At 41.5% G+C, this 14,469-nt stretch overlaps 1 protein-coding gene across 1 annotated transcript in view; it reads left to right on the top strand.

Annotated features, from left to right (window-relative positions):
* Nucleotides 1–1,951: 1,951 nt before the first annotated feature.
* Nucleotides 1,952–14,469, top strand: part of CREB5 (cAMP responsive element binding protein 5) — a 70,704-nt gene continuing 58,186 nt past the window's right edge. The window contains exons 1-3 of the mRNA XM_008936607.1: nt 1,952–1,959; nt 4,505–4,631; nt 6,732–6,842. Coding sequence (XP_008934855.1) covers nt 1,952–1,959; nt 4,505–4,631; nt 6,732–6,842 — 246 coding nt within the window. The remainder of the gene's footprint in view (nt 1,960–4,504; nt 4,632–6,731; nt 6,843–14,469) is intronic.

Raw genomic sequence — 14,469 nt, 5'->3', positions numbered from 1 at the left:
ACTGTCCGTGAAGACTACAAGGTAAGGGAAGCCTAGTCTTTTAATAGATGAATATAGTGTTTAGTCATCAGACGATCTCAAAAACTGGGTCAGGTAAGTGTTGCATCACAGCAGACAGAATATGGTATTAATCAAGAAGGCACAGAGCAAAGTATGTATAGGATAGATAGTTGATTGCATGAGCGGAGTTATCTTTAATCGTTGGGTAGAGTCATGTGATGGAATATGATTGAGTCACCATGGCTTAGCAGGGTACCGCCCATCTGCTTAAATGTTAGTGAGGGTGACTCATGGTGTTAGCAGGACCATGCAGAGGGAGGGGAGCCAATGTGGTCAGTTACAGCAGCTTAGCTAACACATGGTATTTTAATAAGCCACCCTAGCGCTATCCATCCAGGCCACATACGCCCAAAGAGATGTATACAAGTGTGTCCAAGAGCAGGCTTCTGCTGGAACACAACAAAAATTCTTAAATTTGGGAAAAACCCCACAGATGGCCAGATTTTCAGTAAGGCTGAGCTCTTGCCAGTTCTCTATCTTTATATGTCCTTTATTTGTGGGCTGTTTGCCTAACAGTCCTATTTATTTAGTGACACAGGTGCCAAGGAATTAAATCCCTCAGTCAGCAATATTGACTGACAAGCTGCAGGCAGCACCTCCTTAGCATTTACAAAGAGAGGAGCAGAGTCAATGTGTCCAACATTAAAAATAACAATTATAAACTCTCTGACTTTTCTTTGCTGCAGGATAGAAAGCAACAATAAAAGAGATTGTGTTGTCCTTGGAAGGAAGAAAAATGTCTTAGACAAATGGAGTACCTCAGCCTGTATGGTCCTGTGCCATACACATTCCCTGAGCTCTGTGCAAGTAAGAAAGCACGAGCACGTTGTAATCCATGACCTGCATTCAGTGTGGAAGCAATGAGGTACTCATTGGCCATGAGTACTGGCCAATGTCAGCTTCTCTGATGGGAAGTGGAATCTGGTGTACATTATGTAGCACTTTTGCTGGTGGCAGGAGCAGTACAGACTTTTTGACAAAGAGGGTCAACCTTGAAACACAAGGTTTCTCTGCCTGCTCTGCACTTCTTTGCAAAAACACACTTGGGAACAGAATAGAAGGAGCGTAGCAAGCAAAAGTACCTGAAGTACTGATTTTTTTTTCCCTCTAGCGAAGTGTAAAGTGTATGCAGACCCCTAAAGCGAAGCAGCGTTAAAGGTGAAACTGGGGACAGCAAAGAATCTTCTTCGTCATTTTAATAAATACCAATAATTCCCTTTTGCCCAAGTCCCATATTCCCAAACTCATTAAAGCAATTTTAGAAATTTTTTTGGCTCTGGAACATATAAGCAAAACTCAAATCGTGCAGTCCCTTGAGAATCACTTGCACAAATTGCATAGGTCAGGCCAAAATAAGTTTCTATCAAACAGCCTAACACCTAAGCTTATTATGAAACTGGTGAATTGTACAAAGGGTCTGTATGTGGGACAGTCTCAGAATGGGTGAAGGGGAGGGGGAGCTGTTGTCATGGAACTTGTTTTACTTTGGTCGACTGAAAACTCTAGTGTTTTTTATTCAATGTATTGCTCCTGTTAGCCAGTACAGTTCCCATAGGCTGTCTAAGCTGGTGGCCACAGAGGGCTCCAGAGCTGCGGCGGGCAGATGGATGCACACTTCAGTCTTGTCCCAGGACAGGTGTGAGAGTGCACTGGTGCTTTCTCCTTCCCTGCCTGCTCCTCCCAGCCCGCTTTCCTGGGAGGGAACTCAGGGAGCATCCCTGACAGGGGCTGCAGAACACTCTGATCTGCTCCTCAGTCACCCCAGCGAGGTGGTCTCAGCCCTTCCATCTGGTGGCTGTCACACAAACTATGAATGAGACAAACTATGAGACAGAGAAGACCTATTTGAGCTTTCTGTCTGCTGCTCTGAAGGGCTGTAGTTGCAACGAAGATGGACTGGTGAGAAGTGGACTCTAGTTGTGGGGCTCACCACAGCCTCTGAAGGCCAAACCGGGATCACTCCTCCTCACATTCAGCCTGGTATCTCCTCACTTCTTTTATTTTCAAAGGCTCACTGAATCAGGTTTCTGTGCTATTTTGTCTCTGTCCTAATGATTCATTACTCTTCTTATATGAAGGAGTGCTGGTACATGGAGCAGCTGTGCTTTAAGTGCAGAGTAGGACAGGTCAGAGTCTGTGTAAGTGTAATTTCTAAGCTCATTTTTCCTGCACATTCAACTTATACCACCTCCACTGCACCCCAGGCTTAGCCTTGTGCTGAGCTGATTGTAGAGTCCTCTGTCCCAGAATATGATTCACGCTCTCTCACAGCATTTCTTGCAGCCTCTCACAGGGTCACACCATGTATTTGGGAGACATTGTCTTGAGTTTCTTTGGCGGGGTATGAAGCTGTAAATTATATTGTGTTCCTTCACCAGCAGAGAGCAAGAGAGGTGTGGGGAGAGAGTCTTGTCTGTATCTGAGATACATTTACTGCTGTTTCGTGGGTTTTTGTTTGTTTGTTTGTTTTCTTTTTTTTTTTTCTTTTTTTTTCTCTTCTGAATAAGTACTGTATGTGTCTGGGAGGATTTTTAAAACATCTTTCAAAACACAGGCTTTTTCTCCCTGTGGAGAACCAAGACAAAAGGATGGGTTCAGTCATGTGCAGCTGCTAAGGAGAGGGCAGCTGAGGGCAGAGAACTGGGAGAAGCTGGGGTGTCTGGGTACAAGGGATTTTGCATGGCAGGACTTTGAGGTGGTTGTTGGGACAGAAATGTTTCTGGGGGAAGGAGCTTGAAGAGAGGAGGACTGGAGTACTGAAAGTCCAAGGATGGAAAATAGTGGGAGTTTTAGGAAAGAGAGGATTAGATGGTTTGAATTCTGGCCATAAGAGGTTGAGGCTTGTAGGTCAGTAGAAACTGATGTTGCCATGATACAGACACTACTCCTTTGGGAGCCTGGATGTGGTGCCCTCCATATGAGGTGTCTGTGTAGCCTGTCACTCACGGCCTTTGACCTCTTTGCTTTTTGTTAAATGGAAGTGACAGCTAAAGTTAGAAGAGTGGTGTCTCTATTCCTGATTGCCAATACCCCTTACAGGTGGAGGAACAAGAAGTAAAGCCCCATCTTTCGGTGTGACACGGATCAGATCAAGTGGGAGAAGCAACTGTCTTCCCCCTCACAGCTTTGAGGTTATGACTCTGCTTCCTGGAGCAGGCCAGCCTGATTTTGAGGCTTTCATGGCTAGCTGTGGATTTGTCACTGAATCAAAAGATGCTTCTGCCAAGGCTGAAAATCAATCTTGATGTTCAGAGGCTCCAAACATCTTTAGATGCTTTCCATGCTCCACCCCTGGCCCCAAAGATCTTCAAACTCCTGGACTATGCCCCCTTCTCTCTGGTCCTTCTCATACCTTTAGGGGTCTCTCTCCTGCCTAATGAACAGTATAATCCCTGTACTATTCTGCAGAACATCCTGCTCTGTAAGAATGTAAGATACGAACTTCTACTAGCATTGTTTCTTGAGGTACTGTATGTTGAAAGCTTTCTTATTTGCATGCTTTCTGAAAAGGTAAACAAGTTATATTTACCCCAAACTTCAAACAACTCATGCCTTCTTCAAAACGAAAAAAAAAAAAAAAAAAAAAAAAATTTCTTTTAAAAAATTAAAAAGTCTGATTAATTTAAGTAACTCCCAAGACCACATTCTGAAAGGCTATTTTTAAAGAGTACTCCCAGCTTTGTTTAATTCATTAATTTTATGATTCTTCGTCTTTGTCAGTGGGCCTGCTTTCTCACATGCACTCTTCTCCCTGTTCAGTGCTTAGAAAAATCCTTCCAAATCTTTTTAACTCCTTCTGCCAAAGTAACTCTGCTTTTTTACAGTCCATACTCCTTGCCTTTACAAACTTAATTCGAATGTAATTTTTCAAATTTATTTTTTTTTTTCATTTTCTGTGCCTTGGTGACGTGCTAACTGGTAAAATCAGGACCTTCGTTTTGGAAAAAAGGCTTGGTAGAGTTTCATGGGAGAGAATATAAAAAATGAGATTAAATACTCACAGTAGTTCCTTTACAGGTGATAAAATTTCAAAATTAAGACTGTTTAATTTTCTGTCATAGTCTGCAAAACTATCATCCAGCTATTTTTGTTCCTGAGGGCTGAACTGCTGGTGGCATGCCAGGAAGTTTTCCTGCTTTGTCTGGAGAAATCTTTTGCTAGCCACTTGTAAGATGCAGAGTTGCATAGACTGAAGCCGGCTGTTACATTTACATTTCATGCTCTATCAGATGAGCTATACTGGTGCTTGAGCTGGTAAATAGTAGGTGATTCATCTGTTTCTTGAAAACTTTGTGTTCTACTGATTTATGCAGGAGAGGACAAATGCTGGATTGACTTATCTACGCCTGCTTGTCTAGAGTTGCCTGTGCCTCGCAATGGCTGGCACGGATAGGCTTGTTTTGGTCTCCGTAGCCCATGACAGCTTTATTTCCTTCTCTCCTAGGCCTGTCCCAGGTTCTCTGTCTTCACTACTGCACCTACACAACCGACAAAGACAGCCTATGCCTGCCTCCATGCCTGGCACCCTGCCGAATCCTACCATGCCCGGATCTTCTGCTGTACTCATGCCTGTAAGTTTTTTGCTTTGGGGATTCTGCGCAATTCAAGAGCTGAAACTCTGCTGGATTTTCTCAAGTGCAATGAGTTAAGGAAGCTGGACCTTTCTCACTGCATCATCTTACATGAGGGTATTTCTTGTGCAGTTAGTGTGAGAGTGATTAGAAATGCTTCACATGAGACTACAATTTCTGGTTCTCACACTTGGTCATGTAGGTGAGATCAGTATGTCTGTGCTGGAACAAAAAGATTTTCCTGAAGTCAGGCAAAGCTGGAAAAGCCATGTACCTCACCTAAGCCATGGAACTCCAAGGAATCTTCTTGTTTGTGGGAGGTAACCAGCTAACAAGAAAGAAACGTGATTTACTCTTCCAGCCTGGTAACTTGAGCTTAATTAGAATTTGGTCATGATCACTGCTTATCTTCCACTTATTTCTGCAGACATAGGAATAATTCTCGTCTTCTGGGAGACAAAGGGTTACTTTGCAATTGTAGCCTCAAATTCTTAAATGATTTTAACAGCCCTTTCAGTATAAGACATCTGGGTGGATTAAGGGTGGAGATGAGTAAGGATGGCACAGGGAAGAGGAATCAGGAAAGAAGTTTTTGTTTTGTTCCATGGTGTTCAGTTGGAAGACAACTTGGGAGTGATCAGCCATGGGAGGAAGGAAAGAACTGTTTGTTCTGGCTTTGCTGGAGCAAAGGGGACATTCCACATGGCTACAAATATTCAGGTTTGGCTGCTGTTTGAGCAGTCATTAATGAGTTATTAATTAGTAACTTGTCATTAGTGCTTTGGAATATTGACCAGGAAGTTCAACAGAAAAAATATAAGACATGTCACTGTGGGCAGCTTTTTTCTGACATGATTCTTAAAGAACCTGAAATGGAGCAAACACCCAGCTTCAGTGTAAGCTCAGGGGCTTCAGGTTGCTGCCAGGGAGCCTTTTGGGCAGCTCTGCTTGCAGACGAGCAGGGATGCTCTGGCTGAGAGCCCTGGAGACATGAGCACGGAGGCAAGACAGACCCTATCAGCACGGGTGCCCTGGTTGCAGCTCCTGCCCCACAGCCCTCCTGAGAGGGCTGCAGAGCAGGTGGAAGTGGGAGCTCCTCCTACCCTGTGGAGATCATAAGGGGTCCTAGCAGAGGCAGCTTCTCCCTGCCAGCAGGATGTTGTCCTCTACCCCAGGCCCATCTCTTGTTCTTCTGGGAATGATGAAAGGTGGGAGTCGATACCTCACTACAGGGCACAAAAAATAGCTCCCCTGCTTGGAAGAGCTCAGGAGAATGCAAAAGCTTCTTTCTTGTATGAGCTGGAGATTCAGGGGACTGGCCCAAAGCAAGGCAGGATGCTCAGTTCAGTTGAAAGCAGCAGCATAACCCTATTCGTCACCTTTACCAATGACTAGTGGTGTAACAGGGCTTGCCTCTTTTCAAGGAAGACACTCCAGGAAATTGTTTTATCCAGGCCTTAGTGCCATTAGGTCTTGTTTGAAAATTGTATCCCTCCCTCCCAGCCTAGTGAGATTAGCTTGCAGAAAGGGCTCTGAATAGCCAGGAGGAGTTCTGCTTTGTTTTTTTGCTATCTCAGCAGTACATGAAAGCTTCCTTTACAAGACATATGGAAAACTCTTCTCAACTGAGCAGTCTGAGTGAAGCAAAAAGAGCCAACTCATTTTCTATATACTTGAGACTGTAGATTTTAATTTATGTTTTTAACAAGCTATGTTGGGCTGCACTGACAGGAGAAGCCACAACTTTATACAGTGATGCTTTTAAAGCCACTTAGCTCCGAGTGTTGTTATACTGAAAGGGAGAAAATCATGACAAATAAGCGCAAATCTGGCTGGCTGCTACATTTGTTTAGTAAAAAACCCTTTTCTTTATAATTGACTGTGAATTTTCAGGGCTGATTCTGATGAAACACATGCCTGCCTGCATACACACATGTAATTCACGACACAGGTTGTTATTTTTCCAGTCATGACTTGAAGAAATAAAGCTGAGTCCATTTAAATAGAAACCAAGCATAAATTCTTGGAAATGTCTCCAGACGTTTTCAAACCTGGTTGTTTGGGTTTTGATTTTTTTTTTTTTCCTTTTTCTTTTAAAAGATGGAGCGACAAATGTCAATGAACTCCAACATCATGGGGATGCAGGGGCCGAACCTCAATAATCCATGTGCTTCACCTCAAGTCCCCCCAATGCATTCAGAAGCCAAAATGGTAAAAAGAAAAAAAAAAAAATTTATTTTCTTTTCTTATATTGCTTTTGCGTACTGGTTACCCAGACAGTGGGGGGATGTAGCCAGACACTGCTTACTTCAGTCTTAGTCATATGTTATACTCTCTTTTTAATATGCTGCAATAAATTGCATTTGTGTCTATGAACTTGCAAGATGTTCCTAGTCCTAGATGAATTCTTGGTGAGAGGGAACTGAAGTGAAAGGTGGACTTTCTGATCTGTACTGTGTTAAGCAGGATTTTTGGTGCAGATTAGTAGAATTTAAGCAGATGATTTGGCTGGTTCTCTAATGGTGTTTGTGCTCTACAACTTGGCTTAACGAAAATTATCAGTTAATAAAGAGTAAAGTAAAAAGTGTCTGATGTGGAGGGAGTCTACATGGTCTTTGTTTTTTCCAGACAGGTACATGGTATGTGAGGATAATGGCAGCGTTAGAAAAGCAGACTGAACAATATACTTAAAACTGGGATATTTTCTTTTGTTTGAGTGCAACAAAGGTATTTCCATCAAAAAAGAAGAGTCAGTATTTGAACAAAAGATTTTATTTATATGTGTCAAATGTCAGGGTGTTTTTTAAAGTTGTTGTATGTCTTACAAGAAGGGCTTCTCGGGCGTATGTACTGGTATAGGATTAATGTGTGTAAACTAAACTACAAGTGGGCATTTTTAAGTTTTCCCCAGCTCAACTGTCATGGAGGTATTAGGCACTAATATCCTTGGAACTTAGTTCATCAATGTAGAAACATTTAGGCTTTTTCAGTTTCAGAAGTGTCATGTGCTGACTAGTGGAAATATGAGGACAGAAGTTTGCAGTTTAACTCTGTAGGGTTTTTCTCTTCTCAAGATATCTCATCCTAGTGGAAAACAGGAATAACTTCAGTGAACTTATTTCAGTGACATTTCACCACGATAATATTGTCATAAGTGAGAGAATGAAACCAAGCTGACAAAGATTAAGCAGCCACGTGTTTTTATATATTTCTGCTTTGCATGACTGATACAGCTTTTAAAGTTTCTGTCATCTCTCCTGGGGCAAAGAAAAATACTTTCTCGTCTATAGGCGTGGTGCATACAAGAGAATTGGGGTTATGAGCAACAACATATAGGAGCTTATTCTGTTTTCTTAGATTGGATAGGTCAAGCCTTCATCTCACTGTTGGTCTGGGTTAGGCTGTTAACCCAACCTCTGTTAACACCCCGTCTAAAACCACACTCTGTAAACATGCAGCCAGAAGAAAAGCAATAGCCAAAAAAGCTGGCTCCCTCAGCCAAGGAAAACCTGTGGTCAAGAGTTCTCTCTTTGCTGTACCACACAGTGACGGTGACATGCCAAATGGCAACAACATCTGCAGCAGAGCTCGTTAAAAACTTTTTGGAATAGGCAAGTGTTTTTTAAACACAAGCATAGTTGAGCCAAGATAAATACTCCTTGGCTGAATAAATCTAAAACTGGCATCTGTTTTGGGGACTAAAGGTTCTGCAGCTTATTCTCCCCCCCAAACCCCCTGCCCTTTTTTTACTGGAAGTGTGAGGCTACTTAAGAATGAGATTAAATTATTGGTGCATATGGTGAAAATTCTGTGCTGTAATAGTTGGAATGGTACATTAATGGCAATTACTTTTAAATCTGGATAAGCAGGTTTTGTCCCTAAACCTAACATATGAAGGCACAGTTTCAGACAGAAATTGCTATCGGTTCCAAAACACGGTATAGTGAAAAAGAAGCACCTTTGCTTCTCGGGGGCTTTCTGCCACTTGTCCAGAGGTGGAAAAAAATCTATATGCATTAACTCCTATGAGTAAGAGGCGTAATTCAGAGCTTCAGAACATTTTTTCTTTTCAAATACAAAGTTTTAGGTTGTTTTGATTTGTTTTGTTTTGTTTTGAAATTGTTCTTTATTTTAGTTCTATACTCCATTTGTGTTTGAGCACATGTGTAATGTAAAAAACCTCTTTGTTTAGCCACTGCTTTTATTAATATGTATTTAAACAATACTGTCCGTGAACACAAAGTGGAAAAAGTTTAGGAAGTATTCAGGGCAAAATTATTTCTAACATGTAAGTTCATGAATTTTAAAGCTGAATCATCTGTATTACAGGCATGTTTGTTCTTATTATTAACTATTTCACTTTGCCTTGTGCTCAAAGCATGAGACTTTACATGCTCTGGTATATATTTTTATATATAAAGGGCCTATCACCATATCAGTAAACCCTCATCAAAAATGAGGGTGCTTGGTACCTTACTGGATTGTGTCCTGCATTAGGAAGGAATTTCAGATTTCTGTGGATTCTGCTAATGCTATTACTGCTGGTGGATCTAGCACTGCTTAGGTACTCTTTGTCTGGCCCCACTCTGTGAAGAATATGTGTGTTAAACTCTAGGTAGAGTCATCTAAGCTGCTTGCAGCTAATGACTGCACTAACTGGAGAAGTGTGGGGGCCTTTGGGCCTGATTCATCAACTGTCCAAATCCATGGCAGGTGGATCAGCGTTTTCTTTGTGCCTACATGAGAGAATGCATCCTCTTGATGTGAGACCCAGATGTGAGACCAAATCCTCTGGCCTCGTGGAAGTATGTACCTGAGCAATGCAAGCATGATTTGGTATGCAGCAGTCATAACACTGTTTGGTGACGTGTGTGACAATCTGCTTCTGTAAAAGAAATATGAATAAATGATATTGATATGGATGCTGTGTGATGCCAGTGTTTTTAGAGAAAACAGATAGATGGTGAAAGATTCACACCCTTGACTGGTTCCTAATCAGTTTAGTGGGAAATGGAAACCAGCCTGATAAATACATACATTGACTGACATATAGACGCGTACAGAATGTGTGTTGCAGTCAAGTTATTTTTCTATAATAATTAATTTATTTATCTGTAGATATTTTAATCAGCTTGTATTACCTGGTGTTTGTAGAAAGCCACACTCTGCCACCCAAGCTGCTCACTTCCTGGTTGAATTTTTTCAGGAGAATGTTCTTTCAGATATTAAAGTATTGTAGATGACATCCCAGAACTGATTTAATTTATCACAACAATCTCAGTTTCCCTCACAGTGTCTCTCTCCATTAGGTTATCACCTAATGCTTCAAAACTGTCCTAGTAAATGAATGAGCGAACATCTAAATCAATATTGCTTTCTTCTGAGATTCAGAGCTGAGTGGATAAAACCTTTACGCTGCCCACCAAAAACACAGATTGATTTTTTATTAAAATATATTGCATTGGAACATGGAGGAAACATAAAGCTCTAAGTATACACGGTAAAAATATGCAGAAAAGCACTTGTAGCATATTAACATGTGGTTCAGTAGGCTGAGAATATTATGAACTCAGAATTGTTGGTGGTGCCTTTGCCTTAATATACTAACCTACAGTTTGATTTTGCACTTTCAGAGTATTCAAGGTTTTATAACTCAGAGGTTTTATAACTCAGAAGGCTGCATGACAGCAGGTCTTTTTGGTGGAGCTGATGCCTCTCTACCTGAATTTTGCAAGGCATTGATCTTTGCCTGTAGGGATTTATGAGCTCTGAAAAGAGGTATAAAAAGTAGGCTGGCGATGAAAATAATTTATCTTAAAAATACAGTTTTCAATTTGACCTGTTAATTTTTTTTTTACCCTCTCCTTCCCTTTGCTAGGCGTATAGTTTTATAAAATGTAAATAAAATGTTATTTGTATGTCTTCACTGTGCCTGTCTTTTTGACAGAAAAGAAATTATTTCCACATCAGAAGTATGTAGCATGGTGAGCTCTTTTTCTTGGCTCTGTACACATTACTAGGTTGAACAGTAATTAGAATATTAATTTGAAAGTGTCTATCAGATGTAAGAGTGAAAATATAAGCCTAAAAGTAATAAGCCAGTAATGAGCATGTTCCTAACTATAATGGCGAAATATCCATATTAACAGAACCTCATAATTTACCTAAGAATGCTGGACAGTTTTGGTGGAGGAGGAGGAGAGCGATGAAAGCTAGTGTGGTTAGCTGGTTGTCATCAGCACTAATTTTTATTAAACTTAATGAGAGTTGAGGGTCCAGACCCTACTGGCGCTTGTGAAGATCCCTATCCAAGCGTCGCTGAGCTCTCCATCCTCGTGGAAAGGCAGGATTGGCTGTGAGGACTGAGTGTGTTTCGTATGGCTGTCAGACAGGCACTGCTCACTTTCTCCAGAAACACAGAACGTCGGCCAAGCAGGAAAGGCTTAGCCTCAAGGGTGGCCGGCTTTCCTCAGGCGTACATTGGGGTCTATGTTTGGATGGAGTCTCTTGCAGCTTCTTGTTTTACAAATAACACGTGTTTCGGTGCCCATGAGCTGGGGCGGTGAAAGTGTTGCAAAGGGAGAAAGGGCTGGATCAAGCTTTTGCCCCCAGCCCCTGTTTGGTGCTCAGCTCAGCTGTCGCAGCAGCCGTCGGGTGCAGGAACGAGAGCACTGCCCTCACAGCAGTGGCACCCCAGGACAGCTTGTGGCCTTGCGAAGGACACTCCACTGGGCAACAGCTCTGGGCCCAGGTCTGAGAGGTTTCCATACTGATCTCAGGCAGAAGGACGGCATAGGCAGTCCTGGAACGATCAGAGCCACAGGAGCTCTAGCTTAGCTATTTAACATTACATGACTGAAGATATTTCATTAAATATAATACATTATTTGAGATCCATGTTTTCCTATCGAGTTGGCTGGGAAAGGAGTTACTTCAGTAGAGCAACACGCATTGCTTCAGGGCCAGAAGGCTTTTATTCGCACAGATTCTGAACTACTGAGCAGAAAGAAAAATGTCACATCTCTGCAGAGCTTTCAACAGCAATTGCTCATCTTGTCCTTCACAATAGAGCAATGAAAGCAGCGTAAGAAAAAAAAATGTGCAAAGTGACGCCTTCCAATTTAAAAACAAAAAAAGAGTTGTGACAAAATTTCCTGTATCAGTAACTGCAAAATGTTTTAAAGGAAGGGACTGTTAAACAGTTGAAAAACACGGTGCTTCTGCAACTGTTGACAAAACTCACTGTTCTGAAATTGTATCTCCTGTTAGATTTGTGCTTGTGTTTTAAAGTCTCCAAAGCCAACCTTTCAGTGTGCTCCTGATCTATGCTTTAAAATCCTCCCTGGGCAGACAGTGTGCCTTGCTGTGGATTAAGGTATTATCGTGATGGGTGAAGCTAATCATATTTTGTTTTGTTTACTGAAACAGGACCTTGTACCCGTCATGCCTAAATGCTGGATTATGAGCTAGACTGGGTAGGAACTAATTCTTCTTAAGCTGTCAGTGGCTCAGTAACTGCAGCAGAAAAGTGAGCCTGTTCAGTTGCTCAGAGCTGCTGTGAATATGTGTTGAATATCTGATCCCACTTCTCCCAAGTGCATACGAATTGCGTTGCTTGTTGCAGGCACAAGTTGTAACAATTCCTTTCATTTTTCTTTCTTTGTGTCACTTTATACTGTGGTGATCTTATCAGCATTGTTTCCCTAGAAGAACTTGGGGTTTTATTATTTTGTTTGTCTTGATTCAGCTGGGTGTTCAACTGGCCTCGCTTTCTCCCCCTCACACCAGCCCTCACCCTTTCTTTTTCCTCGTTTCTCCACCACCCCCTTTCCTCAGAGGATTTACTGTCTTTGTAGATGTGTTTCACGTTCTCCTTTTCTCTCCAGTGTCCACTCTGATTTTGTAACTATAGTAATAATTGAAATACAATCCTAATATTTGCTTGCTGTAGCTGTCGTCTAGCCCAAAACATGAACTGCTGGCTTTTGTGTTTTAAGGATTTGAAACTTAAGTCAGATGCATCTGTATACGTGAAGGTGGCTTCTTTGGTGCCGAATTGTCCCTTCCAGAAAAGGTTTTGTTTGTGTAAAGTTGTGTGTCAGTGGGAACTGGTGCAAGTAAAAGCAAGTTGTTATGGTAGCGAAGCCAGGGAAAAAGGAAATTATAAAAATAAACCCAAGGTTACATTACAGGGAAGTTCTGCTTTGCATAGATATATTTCAGTCTTTTGCTTGGAATATGTACAGCTCTCACTTTCCAAGATTTTTGCAAGAGCCATGAATAATGGAAGTTGTTTTGCACTTCAGGCCATTGCACATTAAGCCCAAGTTTGCTTGGGATGTATGAGGCTATCTCATGACAAGTGATGGGCAGTGGGGTGGAGGGGATGGTGTTACGCGCTTTACCAGCTCTGTATTTTAGTCACTGAGGACACAGGAGCTGGAAGCAAAATTCTCATGGCAATAAATCTCTTCTTTATGGAGAGGCTTAAAAAGCATTTTCTGAAAACTATACAGTAGCTAATGAAGCAGTTTATTAATTATGATAGTGTTCCTGTGAGCTAGATAATTTTAGACTGTTGAACTGAGAGAGGAAAGCAAAGTGACTCACTAGAGGCCACAAAATTTGTCAGTGGAAGAGCTGAAACAAGCACAGAAGAATTTCTGGCTGCCACGTCCAGAAAACACAACTTCTGTCTCAGTTGAATTTATGTAAATGTATTTTTTAAAAGTTAATTATTGATTATTAATATTGGTAATATAAGTGTAATTCTTTTAATATAATGTTCTTTCAGGACTAGTGAAAGAATAGGGAGACTCCAGACTCCTCAAGCTTCCAGGGGATAGAGGACCAAATCTGTGATTGAAATACAAATTAAGATGATAGTTTGTGTTTGGATTTAGTGCTCCTGAAATTTCTTGAACTTTACTGATGAGATTTTGGCTCAGAATGACAAAAATTAGCTGATCTGCTGAGACTTCTGTCATCTGAGATGATGGAAGCCTTGTGAGATCAGCTTCCCTGGCACCGTGGCTTTCACTGAAATCTCAGGAGAGCACTTACTTTCACATAATGTCAACCATATCCAAACCAGGACTAACAAATACCCCTGTAGAGCTCCTTCTATGATCACAGGCATATTTGAAATACTGCTACAAGCTGTGTTCAGTCTGAGGAAATGCTCACAGCATTTGTTGTTTCTTCTGTTAGATACGGCCACTGACACTTTTCAGCAGTGGGAGGGTTATATACTGTCTTCCAGATGTTCATTAGTGCAACTTCTCTTATTTATGTTTGGAGAATTATCAAGGAGGTAATTTAAAAACTGGGACAGGCTGGGTCTCCCACCCTGGAAACACTTATGCAGCAAACTTTGTTCTGCTTGTGGTTTTTGCTTGGAAATTGCTGGCCAGTAATGTTTATCTGAGATTTTAGTGTCTGAAATGCTATGACTATTCTTCCCAAGCGTGCTCTGTAGTTAGACTACATGGGATGTAGTGTATTTGGTCTTGTCCTCTACACTCGGTGTCCTCCTTATACTACCATTACTGCATTGCCCATCTTAGGGGACCCCTGAGGTGACCCAGGTTCTCTTCACTTACAGATTGTTGCTCACTCATGTGCTGAGAACTGATTGCAACCTATCTGGCAATGTGGATGCCTCCAAGTCACTCTACTCTAGATAGCTTACCCCATTTTAAGTGACTTACGTAACAAAGATACTTGAAATAACTAGAATAATTTGCCATTGATATTGCAGAGGCAGGAGGAACATGGACTTTGACCAGCTAAAGATGAACTTTAAATATTTGATGGTCAGTCAGTCTTTTAGAAATAG

This window comes from Merops nubicus, unplaced genomic scaffold (genome assembly GCF_000691845.1).
Source record: "Merops nubicus isolate BGI_N331 unplaced genomic scaffold, ASM69184v1 scaffold17463, whole genome shotgun sequence".
Lineage (NCBI taxonomy): Eukaryota > Metazoa > Chordata > Aves > Coraciiformes > Meropidae > Merops > Merops nubicus.
Note: the sequence above shows the minus strand (reverse complement) of the source record. Positions and strands in the feature narration are given on the sequence as shown.